This window comes from Myxocyprinus asiaticus, chromosome 28, assembly GCF_019703515.2.
Source record: "Myxocyprinus asiaticus isolate MX2 ecotype Aquarium Trade chromosome 28, UBuf_Myxa_2, whole genome shotgun sequence".
In the NCBI taxonomy this organism is placed as follows: Eukaryota; Metazoa; Chordata; class Actinopteri; order Cypriniformes; family Catostomidae; genus Myxocyprinus; species Myxocyprinus asiaticus.
In genome coordinates this window covers 26,225,684-26,240,387 of record NC_059371.1, presented here as the reverse complement: position 1 = coordinate 26,240,387, position 14,704 = coordinate 26,225,684, and the positions used below count along the sequence as shown (strand labels likewise).

Below are 14,704 nucleotides of genomic sequence, written 5' to 3'. Positions count from 1 at the left end.
GCCTCTTACCTTAAACAACATGCTTATCGCAGTCCAGTGCAATGCGACAAGGGATCATGGATAAACAGCAAGATCTGTCATAGCTGTGCAAAGTGACACTGTGCTGCAATATGGCCTATAGTTGTCACATCATGAAACCTCTATATTCTTATGCTGCGCAAGTCTTTTACAAGTAATAGAAATTTGCCTAAATAATAGTTTTTGTAATTCAACAACTGGCAGAACAATGGCAGATCAGGGTGGAACTTCCTGACCTGAAACAAACAGGTTAAAGGTCAGAAGAAGAGATAGAGATAATACCTCATATAATGTACTGTACCTGCTATCATGCTGACCAGATTTAGAAACAGTATTTTTACATCAGTGCATTACTAACTCAAAAATAAGATTCCAGAAACTCTGTTTACTCAGGATATTAATTTAAAATGAAAACCTATGCTTTTGTATGGCTCATTTATTAACTGCAAATAACTTATCTGTTTTAAAAAAAATATTAAATAAAACACAATTTAGAACACTTCCTTTGACCTGTTGAGTATCTATTTTAAAAAAATGTATTCAAAACATGACAGATGCACCTTTTTACACCTTTAACATTCCAATTTTTGTTGATAGTGACTATAAATGTATGATTCTTCAGTTAAGAGAACTTTTCTGTCCCCTCCCTGCCACAAAGACCAGCTTAACCAGCATCCAATTTCCATGCTGGTTTATGCTGTTAAGTTCTGGTTTGGTGCTGGTCTAGCTGCTGGACCAGCATAGCTATACTTTTTACCAGCAAAAACACTGAAAAAAAAAATATTGTGTTAAGTACATATAGCAGAAAATATTACGTACTTTCTACATTAATAAATTAAAGCGTTAATGTATAAATAATGTATAAATGTATAAATGTTAATATATAAATATTAAGTATATTCAGCATTTGTACTCAATTCAAACATGTAAAAATTACCGCTATGATTAGCTTATACAGTGTAGAAGAAACAACATGGATACAAAAATATATTTTGGGGTTTTATTTTGATGGCTGTTTAAATAAAATAAAAAACAGCGGTCGATGTTTATTGTATAAAAAAAAAGAAAAAGAAAAAAGAAAATACAAAATATGAAATACAGTACAATGAAATATGGAAATGAAATACAAAAAATTAAATACGGAAATGAAATACGGTAGAGGCTGATGTTAAATGAAAATACAAACAGGGCATTAGCCTACCCATATGCTTCATCAGCAAACATCATCTAAAAACATGCTTATAACATTCACAGCATTTTATGCATTTAACACTTGCTTAAATTATTTTTTTAACCAGGCTTTAAATAAATGTATAACAGTTTAAACCAAAAAATTCTCATTGCACATGTTCACATAATTGGAAAACACTATGGGCTATAAATCATTAAATAAGATATAAGTAATTTTATATTTACATACCCAGTCCTCACATGTGTGCAAAATGTGGTCAAACTCCACACAATCCATATGCATCATTCAAAAATTATCCATAACAAACACTCAATTTTAACATACAACTCTTCTGAACATATATTTAATGCAATTTATAAGCATTTTGTGCAAAATTAGATATTTACTCAAGAATGAAAAAAACCAGGAGCTCTCTTGCACAGTACATGTTCTCATGTTTCTAACCAACACACATGGACAACACAAGATAGTGGAAAACAGGTGTTGTAAAACTCCAGTTCTTAAAGGGGCCATGTCCAATTTATGTCTAGTTACATTTCATGAAATTTCTTCACATGGCCACATAAGTAAATATTGTTTTATAATGGTTTTTTATCTTTACAATGTGTCATCATGTATTAATCCGAAAGGAGGAAACCTTGTCATATTTATTTGCTTATTTGAGTAAATTTCACAGGTAAATGAAATAAAGTTTACTTTTCAAAGCAGGTGTTTCCAGCATGCTTAAATAATTGGCTTGAATAGCTGATGAGCTTGCAGGTTTGCAAGTTGATTTACACCTTTTTTATTGTCGATTTTGTTGTTACATTTGATAACTTCTAAAGTCTGAAGTTCATTTTCTATTTAAAATTACCCATTCATGATCAAAAATAGTATCTGTTGATTGTTACCATCATTGTGTTTTGTGTACCAAGTGTTCAGGTCTGTGTCCACAGCTCTGGATCTTCATTCTGTTGTTATTAAAGCAAGGTGTATTAGACTACATATGAGCATGCCAGGCTTCCATGTGTCATGTGGTACATGACTAAGTACGTTAAAAAACATTATAATGCATAAAACATTTTTAAATGCATGGCTTAGTTCAGTGCAACATTTGCTTGAGTAAAAATTTACAAACAAAGAGTATGGCAAAATAAACTTTACTTGAGAATTTCTAATTAAGGCCACCAAAAATTGGTTAGTAGTATTTTAATATGATTTCTTTAAAAAATGATTCAACAGAGATTTTTTTTTATTTTTTTTAAAGTTGTACAATAAGGACCCCTTATTGAAGAATCACCCAAATATGGGCCGATTTGCATGGAAATGATCTTCTCTGTTTACAATAGTGTGAGGACTGACACTATTCACAAAATTTGCTGTGTTGCTTTTATTAATAATAATTCACCAGGTCAAATGCATTTCTTGAGGTGTATGTGACAAAGGCTCTTGAGTGTGTGAACAGAGTGTGCCATGAGTGTGCAAGGTGGGTGTGGATGTCATATTGCAGGCAGGCATTGCGGCCCATTATCAGTTGATTAGCAAGAAAGTCTTTTCCGGCCATGAGTTTTCTATTTTCCAGAAGGAATAATATCTTCTAATGCACTTTGGCACAAACTTCAAACAACCACCGGGAAACCTAATCGGTCTTTTTCCCCTTCATTCTTGTGTTTTGACAATAAAGATAGCCTATCACGACCTGTGAAAGACAGGCTGTCTTCCTCATGTCTGATGTGCTAAAACAATTTGAACCAGTCAAATTCCTTTAGTTGCTAAATAGGAGTGACATGTGTCCACCAAATATACTGTAGTTTAATTCTAACTCTCTCAGTTTTAGGTAAACGTGCCTTGTGAACAGTACATATACAGTTGAAGTCAGAAGTTTACATACACTTAGGTTGAAGTCATTAAAACGATTTTTTTAACCACTCCACAGATTTAATATTAGCAATCAATAGTTTTGGCAAGTTGTTTAGGACATCTACTTTGTCCATGACACAAGTCATTTATCAAATAATTGTTTACAGACAGATTGTTTCACTTTTAATTGACTATATCACACATCCAGTGGCACAGAAACTGTGCCTTTAAGCATCTTGGATAATTCCAGAAAATGTCAAGCCTTTAGACAATTAGCTTTGTACTGAATTGGAGGTGTACCTGTGGATGTATTTTAAGGCCTACCTTCAAACTCAGTGCCTCTTTGCTTGATTTTCATGAGAAAATCAAAAGAAATCAGCCAAGACCTCAGAAAAAAAAATTGTGGACCTCCACAAGTCTGGTTCATCCTTGGGAGCATTTTCCAAACGCCTGAAGGTACCATGCTCATCTGTACAAACAATAGTACGCAAGTATAAACACCATGGGACCACACAGCTATCATACCACTCAGGAAGGAGATGCATTCTGTCTCCTAGAGATGAACGTAGTTTGGTGCGAAAAGTGCAAATCAATCCCAGAACAACAGCAAAGGACCTTGTGAAGATGCTGGAGGAAACAGGTAGACAAGTATCTATATCCACAGTAAAACGAGTCCTATATTGACATAACCTGAAATGCTACTCAGCAAGGAAGAAGCCATTGCTCCAAAACTGCCATAAAAAGCCAGACTACAGTTTGCAAGTGCACATGGGGACAAAGATCTTACTTTTTGGAGAAATGTCCTACAAAAATTTAACTGTTTGGCCATAATGACAATCATTATGTTTGGAGGAAAAAGGGTGTGGCATGCAAGCCGAAGAACACCATCCCAACTGTGAAGCATGGGGGTGGCAGCATCATGTTGTGGGGGTGCTTTGCTGCAGGAGGGACTGGTGCAATTCACAAAATAGATGGCATCATGAGAAAGGAAAATGATGTGGATATATTGAAGCAACATCCCAAGAAATCAGCCAGGAAGTTAAAGCGCGGTCACAAATGGGTCTTGCAAATGGACAGTGACCCCAAGCATACCTCCAAAGTTGTGGCAAAATGGCTTAAGGACAACAAAGTCAAGGTATTGGAGTGGTCATCACAAAGCCCTGACCTCAATCTGATAGAACATTTGTGGGCAGAACTGAAAAAGCATGTGCGAGCAAGGAGGCCTACAAATCTGACTCAGTTACACCAGTTCTGTCTGGAGGAATGGGCCAAAATTCCAGCAACTTTTTATGAGAAGCTTGTGGAAGGCTACCCAAAATGTTTGACCCAAGTTAAACAATTTAAAGGCAATGCTACCAAATACTAACAAAGTGTAATTGAACTTCTGACCCACTGGGAATGTGATGAAAGAAATAAAAGCTGAAATAGACCGTTCTCTCTACTATTATTCTGATATTTCACATTCTTAAAATAAAGTAGTGTTCCTAACTGACCTAATACAGGGAATGATTTCTACGAATAAATGTCAGGAATTGTGAAAAACTGAGTTTAAATGTATTTGGCTATGGTGTATGTAAACTTCTGACTTCAACTGTATATTTGTTTAAAAGTGATGGAACAACATGTTTAAAAAACTAAATGTAAAGGTGTTATATTATTTTGAATCTCCCAACCCTTGAGGAACAGTTGAGTCTCTCACCACCTTCTAGAAACATCTATGCACATTTCTCTGTGCACTATATTGCACAACTAATTCTGAAGAAAACTACAGTATTCTTAAACTATTCTGTCACTATTTTCTCACTGTGTCTCTCTTTCATCTCTGGCCTCATGTTCAACATGATGAATCACTTCTTTGTATAAAAGTCATTTCACCCCATTTTTAAGATTTACACATTTAAATTTCACAACAAACTATGTACCTAAACTTGAATTTTATTTTATTAAAGATTACTCAATTCAATTTGACCTAAACTTGAATTTTATTTTATTAAAGATTACTCAATTCAATTTGATGGAATTTTGTTATGAAATTGAAATGCATTATTCTTAAAATAATTTTTGGAGTACTGCTAAATGTGAAAACATTTTGGTGGTTAATTGGAATACTTTTTAAACTAAATAAATTTGTTTTATTAGATTAAAGATTACTTAATTCAACATGATAATTTGCATGAATCTTAATAATAATAATAATAATAATAATAGTGTATTTAATTCAGTTTCACTTGTTTATTTCTGGAGAAGCCATAACTTTAATAATCTACTCAAGAAATTAACCCAAGAACCCCACACAATGACTTCTGGTCTTTTGTTAAAAACCTTTTTCATAAAGAGGTTTTAGCAGAGGAAATTCAACATCAAACATACTACCAAATTTTAGATTCATTAAGACATCCAACAAAAGAGTGCAAGACATGGAGGGAAAACAAAAATCAAGACAGACAAATCATAATCAGAGGGATTTCTTTTTCTGCTCTAAGAGAAAAGGGGAAAAGGAAATGAACACTCAACAAGGAAAACGGATGGACGATATAGAGGTGGGGTGGGGGGGTGGTGAGAGAGAGAAAGCGAGTGGCGTGCACTCTACTGATGATGCAGAGGTTTTATCTGCCACGGGCATCCGTGCAGGGAAAGCACGGGATGGGTCACCAGCAGCATTACTACAGGCCTGCTGACAGACCCAGGGCAAAATAAAGACCCTGATTAAAGCTAAGCAGCTACGGGGTGGAGGGACAGCTGGGGAAGATGTATGGAAAAACAAGCACACTAAGACCAGAGCTAAACATGACCACAACAGCGCAATCAAAGCAATGGTCAGGTGCTCAAATGGCAAGAAATGTATGCTGACCTCTATGAAATGGCCATAGGACGATTTAGTCGAAAACTTATTTTGCGCTTGCCCCATAATAAGAACAATATTTACTCAAATGACACATTGGTTAGAAACAGAAAAACACATTTATTGTTTTCTACTCAATTCTTGGTTAACAAAATGTCAGTTTGTCACATTTGCTGGCTTTTCTTAAGAGATTCAGCTGGATTTGCTAATATATTCAAACTACTAAAATGTCAGACATTTCTTTAAAATAAATTGTGCACACAGTATTTTCTTTGTCTATCACATTGTTTTGCCACTAATATTGGAAAAGTGATCACCTTATGATTAATCAATCAATGCAGGACATATAGCCCATCAGAGCTCAAACATCTCTCTTTTGCATTACCATCCTTACCCAGGCATTCTTTAAAAATGCCCATTTTTCCAAAACACTTAAGCAATTATGTGTACCAAGACTGGTCTTAAAGAGATAGTTCACCCAAAAAGTATTTTTTTTTTATTTTTATCATTTACTCACCCTCTTTTTGAACCAAACCTGACTTCCGTACAACACAAAAAGTGATATTGGCAGAATTGAGCAGCCTCAGTCATGATTTACTTTCATTGCATCTTTTTTCCAACACCATGAAAGTCAATGGTGACTGACACTGTCATTTTGCCTTAGAGAAGAAAGGCACATGGGTTTAGAACAACATGAGGGTGAGTAAATGACAGAATTCTAATTTTTGGTAAACTATCTAGCTACAGGACAGTAAATAATACTCAGTGAAAAAGAAAATATCACATTCTGATTTATGCAAGTATCTCGTAAACAACATGTGAAAGTTACAATGTATGCTTAGACTTAAGAGAAAAACAGATTTCTAAAGATTCCAAAAGTCTGAGATGTAAAGAGCTAAAATGTAATGCATTTGTGACATACTGTCCCCTACTGGCCACCACTTGAAAGAGATTTGATTAAAATGATGCTGTTACAGAAAAACTTTGTATATAAATAACGGAATCATACAAATGACAGTGATCAGCAAATCAAATGTGCACACCATAAATAATACTGCACCATATAAAATAATGATGAGTGATTATCATATCAGAAAGACACATTTATCTAAATCACAGCACCCTAGTATCCATGAAAAAGGAAATGGTCATGTGCATTGATTGTCCTTCTACATAGCTCAACCTAAAAAGTTCCAAACTAACCAAACTTTGACCTTCCCAATCTGGATGTTCTTAAAGAGATAGTTCACCCAAAAATTAAAAGTCTGTCATCATTAACTCACCCTTCAAACCCACATGACTTTGTCTTCCGTGGAACACATCATGAGGTTAGGCAGAATGTTAGCTCCAGTCACCATGCACTAGCATTGCATCTTTTTTTCCATACAATGAAAGTCAATGGTGACTGATGCAGAGGCTTCTGTGTCCCAAAGAAGTCATTCAGTCATACAGGTTTGGAACAACATGACTGTGAATAAATGATGAGATAATTTTAATTTAGGGGGAACAATGTCTTTAATTAGAACAGACACAAGCATGCCTCATTTGGTCATCTGAACAAATCAAGTTAGATTTGCATAATGGTGTATTAACTTGACAATATCATATTGCATATTAAAGATTCACATATGGAATAACAAACACAGGGAAAACCCCAAACATTCACAGTTAACTTGGCCTAAAGCTAGAAACCAGAACCAGCCATCATGCTTGCATTACTTCTTTTTTGCATACATTTTAAAACCTGAACGCTCCAAGACGTATCCTCAAAATGTGTTTTTCTTTTAAACCTTATACCCATTTGTTCCTCAAACCGGGTATATAATCTCTAACAAGTTCAGCGTTGGTCCAGTTTCATCCTTTCCCCAAAAAGTTTCTTTTTGTTTTAGTAAGTAGACAAACCCCATCATATGTCAGACTGAACGTCCTGTGAATCTCTCCCTCTAGCAGTGCAGTAAGCTCCCACAGTACAACAGGGACTGGATTCGTTGGATGACACCAAAAATAGTAGTATACAAGGGGAAAGCGTGGGGGCCCACCAGGAGAGAACTCAACACTCTCATTCCACCACCAGGAAAAGGAAACCCGGTCATGGCTGTGATGTCATCATCTGAAATAGCTCTGCTGTCTGGACATGTCAAAAGCCATTGTTAATTTTTCATAAGGCATTTGTTCAAGTGGTCTTCAGTGATCTGCCATTAAGAAGGTGCTACAGAAAGATCCCTTTTTTCCTGTTTTAAAATGTAGCAATATGCTTAATATTACTACGGTAAACATTTACATTAAAATGTAGAAGCAAAATCCCACCGAGAAGAACCAATTGGTCAACATACTAAAGTATATTGATCAGCCAACCAGTGAGATGACAGCTTTGGTGACTTTTCACCAGTCATGGACTGAACACAACATGGTACTGGTCCACAAGGACACAGAAGCCACAGGAATCTTCTCCAGAAGGTAAAGGCGTTCAACAGCCATTGATATGACCAATTAGATGATTGCTCTTCACTGAATCTTTGAGAGCCCATTGGCCAGGAGAAGTTTGAGGGGGATGGTGGATCGAGACACTGTTAAAGGCAGCCGGTGGAGACCTGGAGAAAGGAAAAGGGAGAGTACACCACATTAGAGGTGTAACCTTGATCTAACACACAGGAAAGGTCATTTTGGCAAGCAATGTTTGGGCTAAAAACATGCAAATCAATCAAAGAACAAAAGCCAGTTGGGGGAGTAAAGAAAAGGAGACAAGGGGAGATGCTATCTGCCTTGAGAAGATGGTCTGTGCAAGTGTGAGCGGGAGGGGGATTGCTGGTTATGTTAAGCAGTGTTGTTTGTGTTGGGCGGAGGGCAAAGGGTGTGCGTGCTCCAGAAGGGGTTTGACGGCAGAGCCCCTAGGTCCCTAAGGAACCCTTCTCCCCTCCTGTCCCCTCTCACTTTCCTGAGAGAATTGTGCTTTTTCTATCTGAGGAAAGAGACCTACCCATAGAGAAACATGGCCTGCAATGGGAACACCTCACCCAAAGGCATACAACAAACACTGGCAGTGTAGCACACCCCTTGTTCTTTAAGATACAATGTGTGCACATGAATCTTGCCCCTCACACTATTTCCTTGTGAGATAATGTCAGAATGAACTCCTGAATTATAAAGTCAAGCTGGCCAACACAAGAATATTTAAGGAAGTACAAAAAAGTGAAAAAGGGACCAGCTTTTATTCAAATAAAAACAAATACATGCTTAGAAAATACAAATATGATGACTAACCAAAGGCTCGGATGAGTTCTCTTTGTAAGGCCCATGTGACTGTGTTAATGAGGCAGGCCGAGGCGAGTCCAGCAAACATCATGTTGTACAAGAAAACAATGTGGAAATTGCCGAGCCAGTTGTACCGTCCAAAGTCTCCAAGAAGATCAAATCTTGTGATTCCTAAACATCATTAAATGGAAAGAGAGGAACATCAAGCTAAATGTATTTCATTTCAACATCTGTAATACAGTGGACACGAAAGGAACTTTGCTACCACGCGCCCTCTTGTGGACAGAAAAGAAAATGCTGCACGCTATTCTAAGTTCACCAATGTGTCGAACACATAGGTTTATTAGCACTGTGATGTGAAATTAAAACTAGCAAATATCTGACACACAAACCTGAATCAAAACACTATTTTTAACTAAAGTTTTAAATATTAAACCTGTACAATCCACCAGTCATTATCCCAAAATAAACCTTGACAAGCAGTTTATTTTATGATAATGTCTGGCTGTGATTTTATAACACGGGAAGAGACATGAGTCTAGCACAACTATGTAAGAACTACACAGAATGCGATATTTGACCCTAGAATGCTGCCACTGACCAATCGGAATCAATTATTCCAAAGAGCAGTGCAAGAATGATGAATATTATTAATGCGCTTACCCAGTGTGCGAGAGAAGACAGGCAGAGCTGAACTGAGTATTAGAAGAGACACACAGTTCCCTATAATCTGTGGAGAGACATACAACATTGATGTTGAGGCTCTTTACAGCCATGTCTAAGAGTATCTGAATATGTGACAGCCCAGTCCCCCTAATGCTGTCTTTATGGAAATGCATCTCTGTACCTGTGTGAGGGTGGTGTCCTGTGCACGCGGCAGTAAACCAGTAAAGAGCGGAGAGCTGTAGAAGCCAACGACTGAAGAGACCATGAGATACAGGATAATAACCACCTGCACTGCAGCTCCCAAAGAGCCAAGCATGGAGAAAGAAGCAAGCCCCAGGTGAGGGTCCTGAAACAAAGAGAAGCACTCATTGTAGAACTATGGAAATACAACTGAAGTTGGGAGCATTAGCTTATCAAAATCAATGGCAATTCCTTAATTACGCACAGACGAGTACAAATCTACCTGCTATCTTTTAGTATAAGAAACATTTATTGATAATGGACATTTAAGGTTGCCTGAGATAAAAAAAAGTTTTTTTTATTTTTATTTATTGCTTTTTTTTGACACATGACAACAGAATGGATACTTGAATGTTGGTTACACCATCTGACTTTGATTTGGTGGACAAAATTTTTTTTAAATGGTAATAAAAGTTAAAAAAAAAAAAAAAAAAAAAAAGTGCTTCATTGCTTATTTTTCTAATTGCTTATTTTTATTTAAAAAAATTTTTTTGCTTATTTTTCTCAAAGATTATTCCAAACTACTTTTGCAAATATTTCTTTAAAAAAAAAAAAAAAAAAAATCAGCTTTCAGTGAGACTTTTATTATATATTTTTTTACTGTCTCCAAACAGTTACACCACTTAAACATTTTTATTTTAAGGCCAAGAAAAAATAATACCGAAGTGACTTTGAACTCAGAAACTGAAAGCATGTATTGTTTTCAAGTATCTGTTTTGTAATTGCATATTTGTTGAATAACTTAACTGAATGACCCCTATATGCCCAAATGTAACAGTACCATAATATATTTACATTGAGAAAGACTTCATCAGAAAACTGAATTTAATACAAGTCAGAATGGTACAATAGCTCCCTCTTTTGCACAGTACAGAAGCACTAGAAATTTAGAGGGCTGCAACAGTTCCTGGTCTCCCTTACAGTAACAGGCCCATTAATGATTCCAGTATGAGAGATGGCAAATATAAATGTAGCTGTTTTTGCATTATACTCATGTCTCACCTCCATTCCTCTAGGCATTGCAGACTCATCAAAAAGAAGTTCAAGTACATGAAAACACACCATCAGCACACACACCGCCTGTGTAAGACAGTAAATTTGGTTTTAGCAAAATGGCACAGTTGCAGCCTGCTGTTACCTTCTCAACGTTCAAGAACCAGCTGAAAACACGTCTGTTTTTTGTTTTTTTTATTTCAAAAGGTTTGTTCTTACAGTTAAAGCTAAAAGCAGCAGCATAGCCAGTGGGTATCCCAGGTTGCGCTGCCAAGGAGATGCTCTCTTCCGCAATTCTGGAATGGGAAAAAAATAAGATGATGAGCAATGCATAAAGTATAGTTAACTTAAATGTGTTCAACAGTTTGAATAGTGAGTGGCATATTTTCACCTAAAGCAATGCGTTTGGCCCGTACACTCAAAAATTGCTTGTTGATGGCATCTACATTGACACTGATCCAGCAGGAGGTGTTACCTGAAACATTAAAGACAAACAAACATGAAAGGTTTTGGCAATGTAAATCCTTGTTTATTGTGCCATTAAAGCTTCTTTAAATATGAAATCTTAAGACACAGCGAGAGAGAGAAATCTTTATAAGGTTGGGCCATTTCCTTAACAGCAGTTCAGTATGTCTTTTTCACATCCTGACACTCACTGTTCAGCTTCCTGGAGAGAGAGGCCTCTTCAAATGCTGCACAGTTCATTGTCTCCTCCACATTCTCTAACAACTAGTAGAAGACAAGAAAGATCAAATTTAATGCCATAGACACACAAACACAAAAGTGTTTTGTGTGCATTTATCAATTAATTACTGTGCAATGACCAGCAAAAGATTTTATCCTTCACTTCAAATACCCCACAATCAAGAAGTCATTTTAAAAGATATCTTAATCCACCTACCCGAGGTTTGACCAATAAGCTCCCAGTGACACTAAACATACGTGACAGCCCAAAGGGTGTACACACTGTTGAGACAAATAAGGAAATTAGATGCTACAGGAAATCAAATTAAACCTTAATATGAAACTATATACAGTATTGTTAGAACAATAAGTGACAAAAAAACCCACAGGAACCCATCAACAACATATAAGAAAAGCTATAACCATCTCAGTGAGACTCTTTATGATATACTTACACAAGAGCAACAGAACTCCAAAGAGTGAGATTCCAGAGTAGAGATGAGGCAGGTAATATTCCCACAGATCTGTAGCGATGGAAACAGCAGAGTCTGTTACTAAAGCTGACTATTTTAATTATCTATTTTACAAAGCATTGAAGAAAAGGTGAATAATTCTAGCAAGCCTGGGTAACAATCTCCTACATCATAAGCTGTGCACTACCCAATCAATCTACAGATACAAGCTTAACAGTGCAGCACATAGGCAATAATTTTGCACAGGCACACAAGCAGCACATACGCCCTTACCATAAAGACTCTCACGGGCAGTGTTGTGATGGAGGAGAGCTGATGCCACCCATACAATGCCCAGTATCAGCAAACTGAGTAGCAGCAGCATCACTGCAGTCTCATACACCCGTGCCATAACACCCTAAAACAAATACATATCAATGGAGACCAGCTACAAAACTACAGTAAACTGAACTGAAATAATGGGAAGAAGCATTTACTTATGAATTAATTCATAGTTTTACCTTTTTGGACCCTGCAAACCCTTCAGACTCAGTAAAAAAGTAGGCAAATGGCATGAGGAAGACCAGAGAGAGGTTTGAAAATAAGAAGACTAGGTTCCACAAGCCTAAGTAAGAGAAAGAGAGAATTAATGAGATGAGACTTAAATATCTCAACATAATACAGATTTGCACTTGTGTGCATTTAAGTCACAGTAATATTCTAAAAATGTATTATTCATAGTGTGTGTTAAGACAAACTGCAAGATACATAGATGCATTATGAAGAATAACATAACTTTTATAAACTACTAGAGGGCAACCACTTTCCATGGTAACTCTAATTGCCTCTTCATCCAAGTTAAGTGTCATATAAAGCCTTTTGTTGTGTTTATTTCTAACTTGGCCTGAAATTGGTTGGCTAATTCTATTGTTATTAAATACAATCCTCGCAGCTTATGACGTCTGGTGTTACACAGCACTATAGAACACTGGACGTGAGTGTCCTATTTTCACTTAAGTATAGAAATTTGAATAGCAAATTACAAATCTGTGCAACTGAGTTTAAGCTACAGTAGTTGGCCTTGAAGTTACAACCATAACGTTTCGGATTCTCTGGCAGGAGGATCCTCTATCATGTCCAACACATGTGATAAGAACAGAGACATAACAGAGCTGTTAGATTTTTTTCCACACCAAGTCCTTGAGGGAATTAAAAAACATTTACATATTGGTGAGTAGAGTTACATTTATTTCAAGCTAGAAAATACTATTTGAGACTGTTGGGGAACCTGATGGAGTTGTAACTGAGTTATAATGGATTCCTTTTGTAACTCCCTTAGGGAAGCACAATACTTAAATGTAATGAACTTTAGTATTTATTTTGATGTTGTTGTTTTTTTTTTTTTTAAACAAGTACACTGGAAGGGGGCCTGGGTAGCTCAGCGAGTATTGACGCTGACTACCACCCCTGGAGTCGCGAGTTCGAATCCAGGGTGTGCTGAGTGACTCCAGCCAAGTCTCCTAAGCAACCAAATTGACCCAGTTGCTAGGGAGGGTAGAGTCACATGGGGTAAACTCCTCGTGGTCACTATAATGTGTGGTTCTCGCTCTCGGTGGGGCGTGTGGTGAGTTGTGCGTGGATGCCGCGAAGAATAGCGTGGGCCCCACATGCACCACGCCTACGCGGTAATGTGCTCAACAAGCCACATGATAAGATGTACGGACTGATGGTCTCAGACATGGAGGCAACTGAGATTCGTCCTCGCCACCCGGATTGAGGTGAGTTACTATGCCACTACGAGGACTTGGAGCACATTGGGAATTGGACATTCCAAATTGGGGAGAAAAGGGGAGGAAAAAAAACAAGTACAATGGAAAACTGGAGATGGATTGTGTGAATTGGATCAAACAATAAACTGGATCACAGCACACTGGAAATGGAAATGACTGATGTCATTTTTTCCCCTTTGTTGAACGCCATTCTGTCCCAGATACCCCCTGGTTAGAGTCACACAATTTGCATTTGTAGGGCTGTCACAAGTATGAAATTAACCTGACAATAAATTGTCATTGCAGTTAAGAGGATATGATGACTTGGGTTGGGTATTGATACAGATTTCCTGATTCAATTAGATTCAGATTCACAAACAATTATAAGGTCCCTTTGCTTATATATAAAATAAATAATTTCTCAGCTAATGCTGTTAATTATACAGGGGACATTTTACAAGGTACATTAGGAAAATATAAATTTTACTAATTATATTTTATTACTTTTTCATCATTTGTCACATTTTGGCTTTTTAAAAATGAACAAATAAATGTATTCAATCAATAAGATATTATATTTCATATATGTTTGTTACATATTTATTGTTAAATTGCATAATTTGTACTATTTACAAGTATTTTCATAGATTTTTTTAACAGATGCTAAAAGTGGTACTGACTAACAAAAAACGGTATTTCTGTAAACAGCGCTTTTAAATGCGCGCATGTTAACTAGAGAGGACTCGAATGGCTTTAC

At 36.6% G+C, this 14,704-nt stretch overlaps 1 protein-coding gene across 2 annotated transcripts in view; it reads right to left on the bottom strand.

Annotated features, from left to right (window-relative positions):
• Positions 1 to 6,650: 6,650 nt before the first annotated feature.
• Positions 6,651 to 14,704, bottom strand: part of LOC127419351 (limb region 1 homolog-like protein) — a 36,554-nt gene continuing 28,500 nt past the window's right edge. For both annotated transcript variants that reach the window (XM_051660710.1, XM_051660708.1), the window contains exons 5-16: positions 12,700 to 12,803; positions 12,473 to 12,596; positions 12,182 to 12,250; positions 11,944 to 12,008; positions 11,699 to 11,771; positions 11,434 to 11,517; positions 11,262 to 11,338; positions 11,052 to 11,129; positions 9,991 to 10,155; positions 9,807 to 9,873; positions 9,153 to 9,314; positions 6,651 to 8,482 (exon numbers count right to left, since the gene is read on the bottom strand). In XM_051660710.1, the coding sequence (XP_051516670.1) occupies positions 8,397 to 8,482; positions 9,153 to 9,314; positions 9,807 to 9,873; positions 9,991 to 10,155; positions 11,052 to 11,129; positions 11,262 to 11,338; positions 11,434 to 11,517; positions 11,699 to 11,771; positions 11,944 to 12,008; positions 12,182 to 12,250; positions 12,473 to 12,596; positions 12,700 to 12,803 (1,154 nt within the window). In that variant the 3' untranslated portion in view covers positions 6,651 to 8,396. The remainder of the gene's footprint in view (positions 8,483 to 9,152; positions 9,315 to 9,806; positions 9,874 to 9,990; positions 10,156 to 11,051; positions 11,130 to 11,261; positions 11,339 to 11,433; positions 11,518 to 11,698; positions 11,772 to 11,943; positions 12,009 to 12,181; positions 12,251 to 12,472; positions 12,597 to 12,699; positions 12,804 to 14,704) is intronic.